This window comes from Sander vitreus, chromosome 22 (genome assembly GCF_031162955.1).
Source record: "Sander vitreus isolate 19-12246 chromosome 22, sanVit1, whole genome shotgun sequence".
In the NCBI taxonomy this organism is placed as follows: Eukaryota; Metazoa; Chordata; class Actinopteri; order Perciformes; family Percidae; genus Sander; species Sander vitreus.
In genome coordinates this window covers 18,024,594-18,044,466 of record NC_135876.1, presented here as the reverse complement: position 1 = coordinate 18,044,466, position 19,873 = coordinate 18,024,594, and the positions used below count along the sequence as shown (strand labels likewise).

The window sequence follows — 19,873 nt, the reverse complement described above, 5'->3', positions numbered from 1 at the left end:
GTCGCTGCTGTCAGGCATGGAGCTCTCAGCCTCCCGCTGAAGCTCTGACTGCAGGTCGAAGGTGGCAGCGAAGCAGCACTGGCGGCTCTGGGCATTGCTGCCGTCTGATATTGTGGCATCAGTATTAAATTGAGACAGTTTTATAACCGGTTAAACATGTCTCGTAGTCGCAGTAAATAGCAGTCCACTTCCGTGTTTTGGTACAGTTGGTTTTTACACCTGATGCGACCAGTATGGGTGTGCACATGAACTTTACTGAGACCATCTTTTCAAGTGGACTTGGGCACAGATCATGTTCACACTAATCAATCCAACTGGACTTGGGGTCAAGTGTAGGCCTACTCGGATCAGGGCCCAGGTCCCTGAGGTAAACCCTTATTGCCTTACATTCCATTAGGCCATATTTTTTTTATATTTTTAAATTGTCACCTGTATTTTACTTTACATATAAAGATGTTTCCCCATAAATTGGTGCATAAAAACGTATTAAAATGCAGGAAATGAAGTGTTTGACACTCAACATTCCCTGGGGCAGGGCCCCCAAAGGCCCTTCTCAGCCAGCAAAAACCGTGAATTAACACTAGTTGTTGGTGCCCAACCAACATCTCTTACTGGCACAAAGTATAATATCTCACTCACTGAAATGTAGTAGAGAAGAGGTAACGTTATAACGTTAAAGAAAAATTAAATGAAAAGTAAAGTACCATAAAAGTACTTCAAAAACTATACTTGAGTAACGTTAGATGTATTTAGTTACTTTTCCATCACAATAGCCATCAACTATTTTATCCACCTGTTCCAATTGTTTAAATTGGCATAATAAAACCTCTGTGAAGAAATGATTTGTGGTTAAAATATCCTACTTGGCGCAGTTTAAGACTTTAAAAATGTAAATGATTTATCCCAGAGATAAAGAAGCTAACGGACACGTTAGCAACTTGCTAGTTAACTGTCTCAAATGTTAACAGAAGTGAAAAAAACTAAGTTAAAACCGAGCAAAAACTAGTTTTAAAAGCGGAAATGCTTTTGGCAAATATAAATACGTTAAAAAAAAGGTCTCACCTGTCGTTAATTAGTGTCACCTCCTCTTCTTCGACTGTTGGCATCTACTGCCAGAACGACTCCAATACCCATAATGCTTTACGGCTTTGTATTGTCATGTGATTTAACTTATGACAGAGGGACCCTGGCTTCGACAACAAACATCGCTTTGTTGTATAGTGGATATTTTTGACAAGCAAACCTAATTGCGATATTGTGGACGCTTAACATGTATTCTCTGGAAACGTATTGAGATATTCTAACTATTCTGCTTGGATACAGCGAATAACGATGGCGGATGTGGAGGAGCAGGTAAGCACAGCATGCTAACGTTAGCTGGCTAATGTTGATGTTTTATACGTGTATACATGAAAATAAATAGGAGTTGTGGTCTGTGAATGCTGTCAGCTGCCTTTTGAGTTGATTTAGCTTGTTATGTAACAGTTTAATGTGGCGTGGAAAGCTTAAGTGTGTTATTTGATTGTAGTAGGGCCTACATTGATTTAATATGTATTTGCCTTTTCTTAGTAAAACATTGTAGCTGTAGTGCCCTGGCTAATCTCTAAAGTCCATGTTTGAGTTAAATGATATTCAAATGCACTCTCACTTTAAATCAATGCTTCGGTGCTTTAATATAGTGAGACATTTAATGACAGATTGTTGAAATCCATTCAAAATGTTCTCTCCATTCAGGGCAGAAAACAAAGTGAGGAATTCACAGATGAGTCTGAGGTAAGAAACATCACTCTTTGCTGCCATTTCTTTCTCCTGCAAAATGACACCTTAAAATATCATGCATTTTCACCAGTATGTATCAATGAAGAAATGCATCAAGAGCAACATATTGTCGATGACAGGGGTGTGCATAGTTCTGTCAAGCATGGGTGATTTTTGAACTCCAAGTAAAGCTCGCTGCCTACTCAAAAGGACTGTAATACACAGGCAGCCTTTATCAACCGAGCTTGATCCCGGAAGGATCTTTGTCAGGTTCTGAGAGGTGTCAAACACTCATGAATTACAGATAGCTTTCCAGATCCATCGATATTATGACTGCGCTTTGGCATTTTACAGTACTTTTGTGCTTCTGAGAATCACAAGTAGGCTAAATAAAATATTGCTATATACATCAGCCTGGCAGAAAGGGGAGTGTCTTTATAGGAAGCAGAGAAGTGAATGAAATATGAGGGAAAGGCTCTCAGAAGAAAATAGTTAAGAGTGAGCGAAAGGAAAAGAGGAAAATTCCAGCCTTGTAAATAGAAAGAGATCCTGCATCCTGTTTTCTGTCTGTGCACAGTGTGTTTAGTACTGTAGAACATGAACGCACAGAGAAACAAGCATGCAGGACTGTGGGATTTTGTTTCTTCTCCAAGTGGTTGCAAGCAGCTGGTTATTTTCTTAGAATACCGCAAAATAATGTAGCTTACTTGGTGTCTTGCTGCTGCTGTTACCTGGTTGACAGCAGGCTCACTGGATAAAGGAAGTGAGGGTGTGTGTGTGTGTGTGTGTGTGTGTGTGTGTGTGTGTGTGTGTGTGTGTGTGTGTGTGTGTGTGTGTGTGTGTGTGTGTTCCACACTCCACTACTTACAGAGGAAATGAGCAGGATAACAATTATATCTTGACAGTAAAAGGCATGCTCTTCACCACCTTTGTAATCTGGCCAGACAAGTCTGATTTTGTTATGACATAATACTAGCAACATGCCTGGATTTAAGTGTTTTTGATTGGTCTTGTTTTGATGCCTCAGGTAGTCAAGGAATTAGGATTTATTTTAATTTTGGAGTACAGTGGGTCAAACCCTTAACAACAGGTGACACATAATAATACTACAGTGACATCTTTTTCCTCACTTTAGCACTGAAAAATATAATCAGCTTTACTTGACAAATTCATACTGGAGAGTCAGGAGAATTAGTAAGGAAGTACCTGACCAATTACTTGGATCCTAATTGGAGGATTATTTCACATTATTTCATATATTGACAATATGTGTGCTCAGTCCTAACTTAAAGGCGCGCTATGCAGTTTTGGCAATTTCTTCGCTGTTTTCTTGCTTTTTGCTAGCAGGTTTCTCTATAGAGCTCCCCCTACAGCTTCGGAATAGATATTTGACAACACTGTTGTAAAAACTCGTTGGCGACTCTCCCCCCTCCCATCTTCTCCCTCTGGTCATGTGCATTTGTTTTCATAGAAGCCGGCGAATGCATGGAGCTAGACAGCTAGTAAGCTAGCTAGTAAACCTGTAACAGACAGCGATCATAATAAAAACCTTTACAGACAATAGCAAACATCCTGAGGTCACAATAACAAGAAATACAAAGATTAAACAGAGTTTATCCCAAAGATACTTACATGTGCAACAGCAAGAACGCCAGGTCAGCATCGGATTTGCAGGCTTCTGTTTGTCTAAGTTCTCGCCATTCTGAAAACGCAGGTCCGATGTTTACCTGTGCCTGACTCCTCGCTAGGTTAGTCTGCCGTTTCCTCTTTCTCTATTCCTTCGACAATAGCTTTCTGCTTCTTTTCAGCCATGAAGATAGTGTGAAAAACTCCATCGTTACCTTGTTGTTATAGCTAGCCGGTTCCTGTATGTGTGCAATGCCGTGAAGCAATTCATTACATCGCGACACCTGATATCACGCGATACTTCCTGACGCTGAGGCCGGCGGCTCGCCGGCCGAAAGTTGCAAGGGTGGTTTTTCCGCTCACAGGCGCTAGGGGGGAGCGAGACAACCACCATTCAACCCGAAAAAAGTCATATAACCATTCCAATGACTCCAAAGCTGTTCAGTTAAGTAAATTAAGCTAAAAAAAACTGCATAGTTCCCCTTTAATTTAAAGTTGAAAGGGTTCCATTTTTAAGGGGAATAAATGGTTGCCTGAGATTGTGTCCAAATTGTGTCTTAAATTTTGCTTTGATATAACAGCTGTGCTACCAAAAAGCACATAGTGTATAGCTTAAACGTATGAGTCAGGAAAAATATGCTGAGGTGGGTGGGGGAGTGGATTAATTTATTATTAATATTTAGGGGGATATGTACATTTGTAACCGGTGTACTCTGAATGGTTCAGTCTGATGTCTCTCAACTGCCAATAGGCATAGAGGCAACAATGGTTACAACACAAAGACCTGGTCTGTAGTTGACAAAACAAAGAGAAAGTTACAAGAGATATAGTCACAAAATGTGCTTTCATCTAATAACTCTGGTCCTAAAAAGCACAAAATGTGTGTGGGTAAATTAAAGAAAAAATGTGTTTTAGGTTTGTTAGTACACCACAAGCCTCCAGAACAGCTTAAGGAGAGCACTGTCTAACATGTCTCCTCGCTGTTAAGTCCAAAGCATTGGATTAACATTATTATACCTGCGTTTTCAGGTTTCCCTACTCATTTATTCAGGTTTTTCCTATTATCTGTCGCCCATCTGTACTTTGTGCTTGTCGAGACAAAAAGAAATGGAGGGATGGGTGGTGGGTTGATCCGTTATGTTCTTAATATTGAAAAGGAGTACCTTTCATGTCCTGAATGTAAGTTTGTGACTAGTGCTGTCTTCAGTGAGTATTTGAAAGCAGCATGTTTTATCTTAACTGGCAATAGGCAAAGAATACGGCCAAAATGGTTACATCACAAAGGCCAGCCCAGTAGTTGACAAAACAAAAGGCAACTTACAGGAGATGGCAGAAGTTTGGAAATGTAGTTTCTCTCTGGGGATGAAGTTTGCCTTTGTTGTTTGATACACCTTTGAAACCCGTGACAAATGCCCCCGCATCAGAAATCTCACAACCAGAATACACAGGAAATAGCCTAGATATGGCGTTGTTGAGTGGGAAAGGATTGTTTTTGAAAATAACATTTTTCCACGCTATTGTCCCCCACCTCCAACCCAGTAGCACATAATGGCAGACAATGTTTTGAGTTGATGCACCCTCTGGGCAGCCACAGACTGTGCAGCATTGGTTATAAACTGAATTATGAGTAATATTCAGACTGTGACTGGCCGCAAATGTTGGCTCACGCTGGAAAGTGTAGCATAGTAGAATACCTTAAGTTTGCTTTATGAAATTACTAAATTCATGTATGTCACTAAATGGAAAATACAAAATAAATAAATAAAAAGGACTTCATGCTGCACTTCAAGCAAGGTAATGGAAATCTGGCTTTGTGCATACATCTTCTGACACACACATGCAAGACATGATTTTCTTTGAAGAGGCCAGAATACATGTAGGATTGGCCATTAGTGTGGTGCTGCAGGGTTCAATGTGTCTTGCTCAGTGACACGGTGGCAGTGGTGGGCACTGTGGATGTAAAACCAGCCTCCCAAAATGTATCAGTTACATATTACTTTTTGCTGCAGATTGGACAGGAATGTTGCTGAGGACTATAAAGGGCCCTGTGTTATCTTTTAAAGTGTGTGTGTGTGTGTAGCTGAAACAGTTGTTTTTTTATAGTTTATCTTTTCAGTCATTTTTCAAGCACACAGTCATTCTCATGTGAAGGTTTGATGCTTTTTTTTCGCCATTTATGATAGTTAACTGAATATATTTGGGTTTTAAACTCTTGGTTGGGAATACAACACATTTGCATGTTGGGTTCCTGGATATTAAAATGGGGTTTTATTTTTTACTATTATCTGACATTTTATGGACAAAATGATAAATCAATAAAATAATGAGCAGATTAATCGATAATGAAAATAAGTGTTAGTTGCAGCCCTAAATGAAGATAAATGTGGTCTAACATTGTACATTTTGCCCAGAGTTTGCAAAAGTATGCAAATGGGATTTCACCTTAAAAGCAACAAAACCTTAAAACATATCATACCATGTAGGGCTGTGTGATGGTGTGTTCATCAGCTGTTGCTGCTATTGTATTGTGATGATATAATAGTAGTGTGTTATGGTTTTACAAAAATCGGTTGCCAAATTTATAATTCTGGGCAAAATGTAGTTAAAACCATCAATATGCATTGTCTATTATGTTTAACACTTGTGAAAGGTTTTGTCTGATGAGCAGAGGAACATTGTGATATATATTTTTTTATAAATATTATATATAATTTTGATATGATTTATGATTTTTATGTTCTGATGTTTAACCATTTTTATCTGCCTTACAAATATGCTTATTTTATGTGTGATGGACTAAAAGGTGCCAATCGTAGCGCACAAATGCTATTGAAGGGCGGGTCTTGTCCAGAACTGCAGTTGGAGCCATAATTACGCTATGTTTAGACATTACTGCGTTTTTGGATCGTTACCACCAACTGTCAACCAGTCGAATAGTGTCAGTGGCAGAATGTGTAAGGCCTTGTACATAAAAACATTGCTCCATAGGGCCACTAGTGGTCAAGAACTCCACAGGGCACCTTTTTAAGTTGAGTTGAAAGCATAGGAAGTCATGTCACCCCCTTGTTGAACTTCTTCTCACTTGTTTTAAAAAAGATCAGGTTTTAAAAATGAGAACAGCATTTAAATGACTTGAGATATTTCAGTTTACTGCATGAAGGGTTTTGTCAATGTCTTTCAAAGGACATTGTGGACTGTAGTGTTTGTGAGAGGACACTGTGCTGTTGTAATGAATACCTTTTTAAAAATTGTTATAGTGAGAGCGAATCTTACAAGTCTACTTTCTCAACCAGGAGGAGGACAGCGAGGAGGAGCCCAAGCTGAAGTATGAGAGGCTCTCCAATGGGGTGACAGAAATCCTCCAGAAGGATGCAGCCAGCTGTATGACTGTCCATGACAAGGTAGAGGTTATAATCCACCACACACAAAGGCATTTCAGTCTCAAGTCCACCCATCTCAAGTACAGATTTCACATTGTTTATGTACACATTTGAGAGATGGCAGCCCATTCTTTTCTCACCTTTCCCTGCTTTTCCTCTCGGGGAAAACATCAGACACTAGGTGCCATTGTCTTCTCCTGTTTTTCATTCCCACTCTTACATATCTTTCGCTCCTCTCCTCTGTTTGTCCAATGTTGATATGTTGAGGGCCACTCTCTGCAAGATGGTTAATCGTTGTGGCACCAGCAGCACACATGCACGCCTGAGCAGAGCAAAAGTCATACCCAGTTATGTCTCCTCACCTGATGTTTTATTAACTGCTATTGATTTTCGTTTATTTATTTTTACTTTGAGAATTTGGTCCCCTCTTTTTATTTTTATTTTTTATTTTTTTTACCTCAAAATAGCAACCGTGCCACAGTCAGATACGTTGCTTTGCTGAAATTTTTAATTTGATCTTGATTTGGTCTTTCTTCCTGGGATTTCCGTGCTTGTGTATCTTCTGCCATTCAGCTACCTGTGTGGTCACACCAGCCCCCTCTGTCGTGGCAAGCTCCCACAACCTTAAAGCCACCAAAGGCACATATTGCCTTATGTTGCCTCATATTTTAAGTGTCTGAATTGGAATTTCATTTGAACAATTCCATTCTGATAAATCCCTTTTAAAAGTCGCTCCGCCTCACAAGGTTGAACCCTTTATTTATTTATTTTTGGTTATTTTATTTGGGGAGATTGCAGGGGCTCTGTCTGACATGCTCAGCTGTGCCTGTAAATATAAGCATTTCATTATAGACTGCACTGAAGCATGGTGGGCTTGCCGCACATCCACATGCTGGTCTTGAAGGGAGGGGGATTAGGAGGAGGGCATGGAGCAGGGGCTGGGGTGGAAGAACACACACTTAATCTAATGCCAAAAGCCCCCAGTTTCTATAATTTTTTTTGTCCCAGTGGACTCGCATACACACACATATATGCACACATGCACTTTTGCTGAAGCACAAAACACAGAAACCAGTTGCTGCTCAGTAGAAATAATAGCTCTGTGCTGGGCAGGGAGGTGATTGGGTTGCATGGGGAGCATGGGAAGAAGTCAGATGTACAGTGCATTTATTATGCTTAAGCATTTTAATTTGATGGGGAAAAAAAATGCCATTTCACACTGTATGCTTTAATAAATAGGGCTTTTCCACCCCTTGCAATTTCACAGTTTTGCCTTCAAGCCCACCCAATCCCCACTCTGCTCATGTTGCTCCAGCTCCAGGAAGTGTTTTATTTATTTATTATTATGCTCTTCCACAATCTTGAATTTGTTTCATGTGTCTTCTGGTTTAATTTTCATTACATTTGTCCCTTCTCAGTTTCTTGCCCTAGGTACTCATTTTGGGAAGGTCTTCCTGCTGGACATCCAAGGAAATGTAACTCAGAAGTTTGAAATTGTGAGTACATAATAATCCTTTAGATTATAATAATGAAATCCATTAGGCCTACTGTGATTAACCTTTTAGCCATGTTAAAGACTAATGCTAGACTTAGTCATTATGTATTATTAATATTAACCTAAATAATGTTTTTACTGTAGGGCAACCATCAGGTTGACATTTGTGGTTTTGAGTAAATTGGATGGATTCCCATGAAATTTGGTACAGGTTGGCAGTTTGATCTCCGGCTCATCCTGTCCGCATGTCGAAGTGTCCTTGAGCAACACACTGAACCCCAAGTTGCTCCCGATGGCAAGCCAGTGCCTTGCATGGCAGCGTCGGCGTATGAATGTGTGTGTGTGTGTGAATGAGAGGCAAATTGTGAAGTGCTTTGACCGGTAAGGTACAAAGGCGCTGTAGTGGCGATTTGTCCTCAGATCGAACATAACAAACTAAAAACTCGAAGTCAAACAGCCACTGAGGCACCGAAGGAGTGAATCTTACACAGAGATAAAACCGTTAATTGTCCAGGCAGAGATGGCATTTTGTGAGGTTTATTAATCCAGTTCTCGGCAAACAAACATTTTAAACAAAGGAACAATGGCGTCTCTAGGCTCTGGTAAAAAACCATCAGCCCTCCCCGGTGTCTATCTCCCACATACCTGATAACCCATATATGTAGACTTCACCTGGTGGCTAAGGCTGTATGGTACTTTCAAAACAAAAGTACCTTCAAAACAAAAGCACTAGCAGATATAAAATACTAATGATATAAACAAATGTATGTAGCTGTATGATTCAAGCAAAAACAGAAATGAAATGAATAAATATTTAACTATTAAATATAACAAAACAATGAATGAATGAAAAATGCTGTCCAGTCTATTTACAGACATTCACCCTCAGGATGAATTATAATCACTTTTGTGATCCCCTGACTTTTCATCTAGCGCCATAATCAGGTCAACATTTGATTTGTCTCAGACTTTTGACCAAATACCCGCAAAACTAATGACATTCTCATCAGCCTTAGCTGTACTTTGTGTGTAATTAACAAATGTTAGCATGCTAACACGCTCAACTATGATGGTAAACATGCAGCATTATACCCGTTAAGCTAAGCTAATCAAATGCTGGCTGTGGCCTAATATTTAACAGACACGTGAGATTTGCAACAAAGCAAATAAGCATATTTCCCAAAATGTCGAGCTATTCCTTTAACAGTCCTCATGTCAATCCTTTCTCTAAAACATAGTAGCAGCACAAGTTTCTTTTACATACACAATTTAATGGTTTGGGACATTAATATTAGATCCCATAGGGCTGCTTTAGGAGACATTTTATACCCAGCAGTGATCTTGCATATATCATATTTAATCCCACTGTTTTACTTTCCCCATACATTTCTGCTCACTTCATCTGGAGGGAATGAGTTCTCAACAAAAATTTAATTTGCAAGTCAGAACAAAAATTCACTAATCAAGGCTGATTTAGCCGTTTTACAGTTAAAGTACCTGCACTCGTGCTTCTAACTGTAGTGTCCCTGCTGGGCACATTGATTCAAGTGCTACTCACCTAAGGAACTTACTACCAGTTATCAGTCATTGCCTAATAATAAGAGTAACAAGGAAGCTATTTCACTGAACAGAAGAAAGAGAGCTAAGATCTTGCTGATGGATTTGTGACGTAGTTTTAAAATGAACCGGTCAGAATTCATTGGAAAGCAGAAAAGGATTTAATATGTGTACGAAATACCCAGGTGGACCTAATGCACTGGAGAAATTGTATATGATAAGCAAAAACTTTTTCTCCACAGATGCACAGTCAACCCCTTAGGGATGGTTTTTAAGTAACATTTGCTATAATTTATGCCATTTGGTTGATCCTTTTATCTAAAGAGCCCCATAGTGTCATGAATGTGTAAACTTTAAAAGCATCAGCACTGAGTTGGGACCCCCTAACCTTCATTGCATTAATGCCATGCTCTATGCATTGACACATACGGGACTAAGCATCCATTACATACTCACATTTTTTGCCTTTCCCTTTTTCTGGCATTTCACTTAATGGGGTAAAATGTCAGCCAGCAACATTTTGCCAGCCACAAAGATATTCACCCACCTCTAAAAAAAAAAAAGATGCCATGATATTGTGTCTCCGCAGAGTTCAGTGAAGATCAACCAGATCAGTCTGGATGAAAGTGGAGAGCATGTGGGCATTTGCTCCGAGGATGGGAAGGTGAGATCTTTCTGCTCATCGCCGCTGGTTACTGATCCTTGGTGCTAAAGCAAATAAAATAAAAATCTGTGTTTTTCATCTTTCATAATTCATCCTCAGATTCATATAGAACTCATCTTATCAGTGTTGAACTTTATGCTAAGAATTTTCAGAAGGCAGATTTTCCACAGTCAGAGCAATAACCTAAAGTTTAATCTTCAACATATCTACACATATATTGTTTTCATGATGTGTGAATTTATAAAAAGCTGTATCTATTTAGAATAGTAGGGGAAAGGACTCCGAGCTGTCAGTCAGCCATCAGCCATCTATGGTGTTCTCCACCTTACTGTTATCTTGTCTCTTCTCATCATTACCACCATCCTTCATGGATTTCACAGTCAAGATATGCTCTCTGATATCACCTTCCCCCTACTTCTAGCACTCTGGTGGCAAAAACAAGATCTTGTCGCACAAAAAAGTGGAGCAGACAATTAAAACCAATGCTACACCAATTGTTTGCCCTTAACCAATTCAGTTGGCTGTTAATCCTTTGAAAATCTAACTTAATCCTTAATCGCTGGTGCGGTTCAAAAAAGAAGATTGCATCAGAGTTTTATATTATTCCTCTACATAAAAAAAAAAAGTCTTCTTTTTGGGGCCTCTGGTGAAGAGAAACTGGGTGTCATGTACTCTAATGGTACATTAGGGCTTGTTGTAGTCAACTGAGGCTGTGGTCATGTCCAAGATGAGGACTTCTGTTTCTAAACCCTGCGGGGTTCAAAGAATCAACTTGTCCACTAATTGGTGACCCAGCGGAGAAGTAGGGAGCCAATCAAAGTATTTTCTGACAACAATTCCCCCCACTGGCCTCAGATAGTTGCAGAGGCAGCAATTAAAGGAGAAATGTTGAGTTATTCACCTTTGCTTGCCATTCTGCCGTCTCATCTTTGTTTCAGGTTCAAGTGTTTGGTCTCTATACAAGAGAGGGCTTCCATGAGAACTTTGACTGTCCCATCAAAGTAAGTTGATATCAATTTTTTTGAAAACTTAAGAGCCCTAGCATGCATCTGTTGCTGCAGTATTACCTGCATCTAACTAAATGAAAAATGTCATTCTGAAACTCTATAGTCTAATCTGTCACTCATGTATTGTTCTGCAGGTGGTGGCATTACACCCTCAGTTCACTAGATCAAACTACAAACAGTTTGTTACTGGGGGCAACAAGGTAGGTTTGAGTAGTATTTTTTACTCGTGTAGTCATTATGTACAGTTTTTGCCATTTCCTGCAACAATGATTCATCCTGATTGTGTCCGGGCCAAACCGAATCTTGCAAACCTTCTCACTTTGGCCTGGCTGACGCTGATGCACAGGCCTTTGTCTGTTGTGAAAGGCTCTTAGTTTTCTGTCTCTTTGCTGGAGTGCTCTCGGGAGAGCTGCCCATTTTCACAAAGTGCTGTTCGCTCAACAGTGTTTGAAAGGCAATGCTTCACAAGCACGGCAAAAAGATGTCATTATCAAGAGGGTACATAGTCTTAGGATTTTCGGGCGCATACAGTGATCTCTTTCCTGAAAGTCTTGTCTGGCAGGTATGTCACCGCGGAAGGTGAAAACTATCTTAGGCGTTAGATTTGTCATATTGTTTTTCGCAAGTAAAACCACCTACATATTACCACATGCCAATTACTGTACACACACTATAAACTGTTAGGAAGTAGCGTCACTGCAAAACCATCCATAAATAAAGTATACTGACATTTATACAACAGGGGTGAGGAAAAACAACTTTTTATGAAACCCCATTGTTAGTGTTACTTTGCCATTTTCTTTCAATTGCCGCTGATTCCTCTCAGTCCCAAGTTGTGAGGGCCTCCACAATGTGCCTGTGATGAAAATCAATAAGCCTCAACGGGAGCCACATCCTGTCAAAGGAAATTCAATTTTGTCTCTGCAGTTCTTTTGTCATATCATCTCTTTGTAGAGCAAACTGTTTATTAACATAGCCCAACTGCTGAATTAAAGAGCCGATACAACCTTCTCTCGGCGTCCTTAGTAGCAGGACAGTAGCAATGCAGGGAATGTGAATGACAGGCTTTGTCCTCGACAGCATGTACAATACAAGGCCTGAACATTAAACTGCAATTGATGAAGTAGTCCTGCGGCCGCCTTTACACCACATCGCATTGTGGTTAAAAACACAACACTTGCTGAGCTTCCACACCTCTGTGAGACAGTAAATATACATAGCATGAAGCAATGATGAATTTGTCTTTCAATACTTGTTTCTATACTTTACGCCACACACAGGGACTATAATAAATGGTGTGTATCCTAAAAAAGCCATAACCATTATAATGAGAAGAAGAAGGATGTGTGAAATCATGCTTGTGATGCATCAGTTCAACCCTTTTACTTGATGGCTTTTACACTTGGAAATCACATCTACCATGTGAAACTGCAAAATGACTTCTTCCACCACTGAATGTGAAGCTAATGTGAAGTATTCTCACTTAGATGGAGTATAATGAACAATCTGTCTTCATTGTCTTTGTGCCTAAATGCTCTGAAGTGGAACATTTAGGAGCTTCATGTAAGGACTCAAATCTGGCTTTACTTCATTGTTTGCAGTGTGAAGAAAGTTTCCTCCAGTTTAGGTTAAATTTTTAAGGCAGTTCCACCCTTTTACCAGACACAGCTCCTGACTGGCTATTCCTTGTGCAATGTGCTGTTCATCTACTGCCCTCTGTAGACCAGGCTGCACAACTGCACACTACAAACTGTGGAGAATTCAATGTTTCTTGTTTTCTTTCTCAAAGCTGCTCCTGTATGAAAGAAACTGGTTGAATCGCTGGAAGACGTCTGTTCTACATGAAGGCGAGGGCTCAATCACTGCGATCCAGTGGAGAGCTAACCTCATTGCCTGGGCCAACAATGTGGTGAGTGATCAGTCACAGACCTCAATGAAAAGTACAATATTGAATGTGTACAATTTTCAATTTTTCTTTTTTTGCTGATTTCTTTTAGGGTGTTAAAATCTATGATATTGGTACAAAACAGCGGATCACAAACGTGCTGCGGGATAATGTCAGTCTGAGGCCTGACATGTACCCTTGCAGCCTGTGTTGGAAGGACAACAGCTCTCTCATTGTTGGCTGGGGTTCGTCCATTAAGGTTTGCTTCTTATCTATTTAAACTCATATCAGACTCTAGCTATTCCAGTGTTTCAGAATTTCTGTAATGTTCTTATTTCTCCTCAGATTTGTGTTGTGAAAGAAAGAAATCCTACTGAAATGAGAGATCTGCCCAGCCGCTATGTGGAAATAGGTATACAATCCACTGCACACTATAATAAACTATAGAATAATCAACTTTATTTATAGAGCACTTATCTAAACCAAGTTTAGAATGTGCTTTACAACATAAAGCCAGAACAGGCAAACACAATAGTGAAATTAAATACACGATAAAGCAAGGATAAAACTAGATGAGATGGGATTAAAAGACAGTGGTTGAAACAACTAGATAGTAATAATACTAAGACAAATTAACTAAAATCAAAGTTATATTATAAAAGTGGGATTACGTCACTTTATCTGCCTGCTATGATAAATGCACAGGAACTTGTTTTGGTGATATTGCATAACATTTTAACAACAAGGAGGGTAGCAGAAGTCAATACAGTAAAACAGTAGACCTCATATTCTGCTTGGGTTGTCAAGTGAAAATTGTACCCATGGTGGTGCAGGCTTGTTTTAGCCTAGTTTAGCCTTTTGTGGACCTAGTTTAGTTCCACAAAAGATGATATTTTGAAGATGCAGCGACAAATATATAACATACTATCCGGATGTTACCACTCCCGACTTATAGATGGATTAAATGCACTGTAACAAGAGGATGATATCTTTAATTCTCTTTTTGTTTGGCTTCCCTTTGTCAAACAGTGTCTGCATTTGAGACCGAGTTCTTCATCAGTGGCCTGGCCCCGCTGGCAGATCAGCTTGTCACCCTTTACTTTGTAAAGGAGAATTCTGATCACATGGTAATGATACTTCTTTTACATATATATATATATATATATATATATATATATATATATATATATATATATATATATATATATATATATATATATATATTTATTTATTTTAAAGGGGTACATATGGTACAGGAGTTGTACTCATTGTGTGTGTATTTGTGTGTGCAGGATGAGGAGTTCCGTGCGCGGCCTCGTCTCGACATCATCCAGCCTCTCCCTGAGAGCTGCGAGGAGATCTCTTCAGACGCGCTGACCGTGCGCAACTTCCAAGACAACGAGTGCAGAGACTATCGCCTCGGTGAGACTATAAAATACAGCCCTCAGAGAAATGTCATGCAGCCTTTTACTGCCCTCTGATTTCGTTATGCATCGACCATCAAATGTCAGCTGTAATGCACAATACACAGAGGCATAAATGTATTTCCGTTAACAGAGCATTCTGAGGGAGAGTCGCTCTTCTACATCATCAGTCCCAAAGACATCGTCGTGGCCAAGGAGCGAGACCAGGATGACCATATCGATTGGCTACTCGAAAAGAAGAAATATGAGGTTTGGGTTGTTGAATTTTATGAATGTTGCAAAAGGTTACGGTCCACAATTACATAGTTTGACTGTGTGTCCTGTTACTGTGGTTTAACTGTGACAGGAGGCCCTGATGGCTGCAGAGATCAGTTTCAAAAACATCAAGAGACACGACGTTCAGAAAATTGGGATGGCTTACATCAATCACTTAGTGGAAAAAGGAGACTATGACAGTGCTGCGAGGTTGGTTTTAGGGTCTGTGTGCGTGCGTTTGTGACTGATATTTGAAAACCGTTGTGTCTTTTAATCTCCAGGGTCCATATTACAGAAACCTTCTATTTTAAGTGTTAAGCAGAATGTTTCACTCATGTCTTTATTTCAAAATTGTAGAAAGAGTAAAACACTCAAACATACTCCAAACTTATTTTCACTAGAATTACATCGGTTACTGAATGGATTAGATGATAATTCAATGACCTACCTACACACTTTTTTTGAGTGCTTTAACCAGTAAGTGGACCTTGAGTTGGTTATTTATTTTGGTCAAATTACTATTTCCTTTTAAGCACAAAGACCACATAGTTAATACACTGTATGTTAATGTCATGTATAACATTCTTTATTCGTTGACGTGACTCTATAGCCACAAGCATGTCCACTGCTAACAAAGTCAAAAAGCCAGAATCGTTTTAGTTTCATCTGAATGATTCATGTGCTTATTCTAATTCAGGAAGTGTCAAAAGGTTCTTGGAAAAAACATGGAACTTTGGGAAAATGAAGTGTACAGGTTCAAGACCATCGGACAGTTGAAGGTAGGTACAGGGGCTCTGGTTCAGAATTTCTGTTGGTTAATAGAACTTAGCGTTAATTACTGAAATTATTATGGTCAGGAATCGATGATGCAAATGTTTAGTCTTTCTTCCAGTATCGGTCTCTAATCACTATTCTCAATATAACTCCACCTCTCTCCAATTTCAGGCCATCAGTCAGTATTTGCCCAGAGGGGATCTGCGTCTCAGACCGGCCATCTATGAAATGATCTTGCATGACTTTCTCAAAACTGACTATGAGGTACTTTGTCCCTTCATAGTGTTATCATCCTGTGACAAATCCAGTGTTAATCCACTGGTTGATCGTCAGTTTAATGGTTTCTGTGCTGTCCACAAAGGGTTTTGCCACACTGATCCGGGAATGGCCTGGAGAGCTTTATAATAACATGGCCATTGTTCAGGCAGTCAGCGATCACCTGAAGAAGGAACCCACCAACAGAATCTTGCTCACCACGTTAGCTGAACTGTGAGTGATCTTAACTTGTGCATTACTCAACCAATTGAATCAGTATGGAGGGAAATACTCAAAGACAAGTTGCCGGTTTTTAATATAACAACAAAATGGAAAAAGTGTATGCATTGTGCATTATTTTATACACAGGTGTATCAAATTCGTTGTCAGTTATTTTTTTTTATTTTTTTGAAACTCCAAGATCTAGACTGGAGTTTTAAGTTAAGTTCTGTGTATCTGAACAACGCTTGGTTTCACAGTCTTTGTCTGCAAATATGTATTCACTGAACGACCTGTAGGGCTGAAGGAGTAATGCTGTCAATGACAAAGAAAATGACAGAAAATCTCATTTTTAAAAGTAACTTGTTGGTCTCTGGTGCTGTTGCAGGTACACGTACGACCAGCGGTATGACAGAGCTTTAGAAATCTACCTGAGACTGAGGCACAAAGATGTTTACCAGCTGATCCACAAACACAACCTTTTCTCCTCCATAGAGGACAAGATCGTCCTCCTCATGGACTTTGACAAAGAGGTAAAAGTCTGAAAACATTACAACAAGTAAACAAGTATTCACGCCATATTGTCATGTTTAATTTTTCATTTCATTTCGATGTTTAGTAACACATAAAATCTGTACATTTACGTTGTCAGAAAGCTGTTGACATGCTTCTGGACAATGAAGACAAGCTATCAGTAAGTGTTCCTGTCTTCTCTCTGTCTTTTATTAAAGATGTGATGGAAATCCGCTGCCCACTGATCCTGTTTCTCTTCTCTCCTCTGATAGACGGACAGGGTGGTGGAAGAACTAGCAGACAGGCCCGAGCTTCTGCATGTGGTAAGTTGAGATAACTTTGAATACAATCATAATAACTCTCAGAGTTTAATCCAGAACTGATTTGCCTCATCTTTTCCCCACAGTACCTCCATAAACTGTTCAAGCGGGACCACCACAAAGGCCAAAAATATCACGAGAGACAGATTGGTCTATATGCCGAGTATGACCGGCCAAATCTCTTACCTTTCCTGAGAGATAGCACACACTGCCCACTTGAAAAGGTACAATGTCATCCTACTGCACATTCAAATTTCCAGTAGTTACGAGACATCATTCATGTTGTCTCTTCTTTTTCTGTCAGGCTCTCGAGGTTTGTCAGCAGAGGAACTTTGTAGAGGAGACTGTCTTCCTGCTCAGTAAGTGTTAGTTAAGGGCTGTTTTCCTATTTTAAGTGTGTTTTAAAATGATTATAGTGAAACTAATCCAGCATGTTGGCTCCCAGGCAGGATGGGGAACTGCAGACGAGCGCTGCAGATGATCATGGAGGAGCTGGAGGACGTGGACAAGGCCATAGAGTTTGCCAAAGATCAGGACGATGCAGAGCTCTGGGAGGATCTCATCTCTTACTCCATTGACAAACCACGTATGATACTGTCTCCTAATGACCCTGTCATTTTTTTTTTATTCTGTCTTTCTTTCTCATTTTCCCACTTTTCATAATACTTCTTTGTCTCTATCTGTCTGCTTTTGTCTCCCCAGCATTCATCACCGGCCTCCTGAATAACATTGGTACTCATGTGGATCCCATTCTGCTCATCCATCGCATTAAGGAGGGCATGGAGATCCCAAACCTCAGAGATTCACTAGTGAAAATCCTCCAGGACTACAATCTGCAGGTTAGACATGTTTCTCTTTGATTACTTTTTTTTTTTTCTCCTTCACTTTAAATCTTTATAATGAAGAAATGAAATCAGTTTTAACAGTTTACAGATGAATAAAGTAGTAGTAGTGCAGCAGCAGCTGTAAACACTAGTATAGCTTGTATTCAGTTGAAATAAAAGATAAAAAGGATCAAGTGATTAAAGGCAGATAATAAGCAGCAATAAATAATTGAATGCACAAGCATGGGTTGCCATCACAGGCACCAGTATTGTCAGTTGGGGGTTACATTAAACATTTTAAAAATCAACAAAAGAAATCAAGAGATCCATTTATATATCCTGCTGCAGCTTTAATCAAAGTTGAACAAAACATGTATTTATTTTTTTACAAACATATTATAACATAGAATATTTCTTACTGCATTATTATACAGGTATAATAAGAAGGACAACATTATATTTATGGGAAATGACCATTTATGTGGATCGTACAACCTCAGTAGCTCTGTTTTGAAATCACTCTAGCAATTATTGGGGTGATTTTAGAGGTGGAAATAAGACATTTTCTGAATGATATTTTATTTATTATTTTTTTTACTAACCAGATTTTGTTTTCTCGTTTCTTAGATTCTTCTGAGGGAAGGATGTAAGAAGATCCTGGTGGCCGACTCCCTCTCTCTGCTCCAGAAGATGCACCGAACACAGATGAGAGGAGTCCGGGTCGACGGTGGGTGCATTTTCTCTGCGTTCCTGCAGAAGCAGCGGAGATTAAGTCATCTTGAAACTGTACTCACACAAGTGTTGGTTTTATTTTCAGAGGAGAACATTTGCGAATCGTGTCATGCTACAATATTACCATCAGGTGGGTTTCCTTTGTTGTCGTATCCAAGTATGTTACTGTTGTATTGCATTTGAAAGTAATTCATTTTTATTTTCTTTGCTTCCCACCTGTGTTTCAGACATGGCCAAACCCTTCAGTGTGGTGGTTTTTCACTGCAGACACATGTTTCACAAGGAATGTTTACCATCTTCAGGAACAGTAAGTAACTTCCCTGTAATATGTGTAACTCTTTACACAACACATTAAATCATTTATTTTGTTTGGTGTTGAGTTTTACATGGTTATCTTTCTCCAGGCTTTATTTTATCTGTGCATCTCAAACATAACATATTGACACTCCTGTACCTTTTCTCTCTTTTTCTGTTTCAGATTCCTGGGGTGCAGTTTTGTAACATCTGCAGTGCGAAGAAGCGCGGGCCAGGAAGTGGAATCCTGGAGATTAAGAAGTAAACGGGGATCAACACACTCACAATTTTATTATTGATGCTTTTACGCCCCCTCACCCCTCCATGTTGCTTTCAATTTACTGTCATTTATCAAGGAATATCACCTTCCCTCAGTCACTGAACTGTACACTTGCAGAAATAAAAAACATGTATATATTGGATTGTCTCTGTATATTTACATCTAACAACTATAAAGTGCTTAACTTGTTCTGCTTGCCACTACTGTAATGTGATTTGGTGATGATGAAGGTCTGTAATGTCTGAAAAAATAAAATCACATGTAAAAACTGTTCATGGTTTGTATCTCATTTAATTCCTAGGACAAAGAAAATGAATTTACTCTTCAATGTTTGAGCTTTTGTATTCTTTTTTCTATGGTGTCTAGTTGAAAACACATTTTCAACATTAAAGATACAGTAAATTGTAAATATGTTTGTTATCATTGCACAAAATATTCCCTGAAAACATATAAGGGTTGTGATTGCAGAAAAATTGAATATGGGCAACCTATATTATTAATAATCTAAATCTGTAAAGGAACGTGTAGCTCACGTCATAAATGTAGCGGAATTAATAAAAATGATGTAATGATTTCTTTTGCTAGAAATTAAAAAAAGCTGGTTATATATG

The 19,873-nt window shown here is 39.2% G+C and overlaps 1 protein-coding gene across 1 annotated transcript; it reads left to right on the top strand.

The window, feature by feature from the left end:
• Positions 1-1,149: 1,149 nt before the first annotated feature.
• Positions 1,150-19,535, top strand: vps41 (VPS41 subunit of HOPS complex). The gene is made up of 28 exons (XM_078280691.1): positions 1,150-1,353; positions 1,735-1,773; positions 6,678-6,785; positions 8,183-8,260; positions 10,406-10,480; positions 11,419-11,481; positions 11,622-11,687; positions 13,277-13,396; positions 13,485-13,631; positions 13,718-13,784; positions 14,402-14,499; positions 14,665-14,794; positions 14,930-15,045; positions 15,143-15,261; positions 15,749-15,830; positions 15,997-16,089; positions 16,187-16,314; positions 16,688-16,832; positions 16,952-16,993; positions 17,085-17,135; positions 17,219-17,356; positions 17,437-17,491; positions 17,578-17,718; positions 17,835-17,971; positions 18,584-18,683; positions 18,774-18,818; positions 18,916-18,995; positions 19,167-19,535. The coding sequence occupies exons 1-28, from the start codon at positions 1,333-1,335 to the stop codon at positions 19,245-19,247; spliced, it is 2,565 nt and encodes an 854-aa protein (XP_078136817.1). The 5' UTR covers positions 1,150-1,332; the 3' UTR covers positions 19,248-19,535.
• The last annotated feature ends 338 nt before the right edge of the window (positions 19,536-19,873 follow it).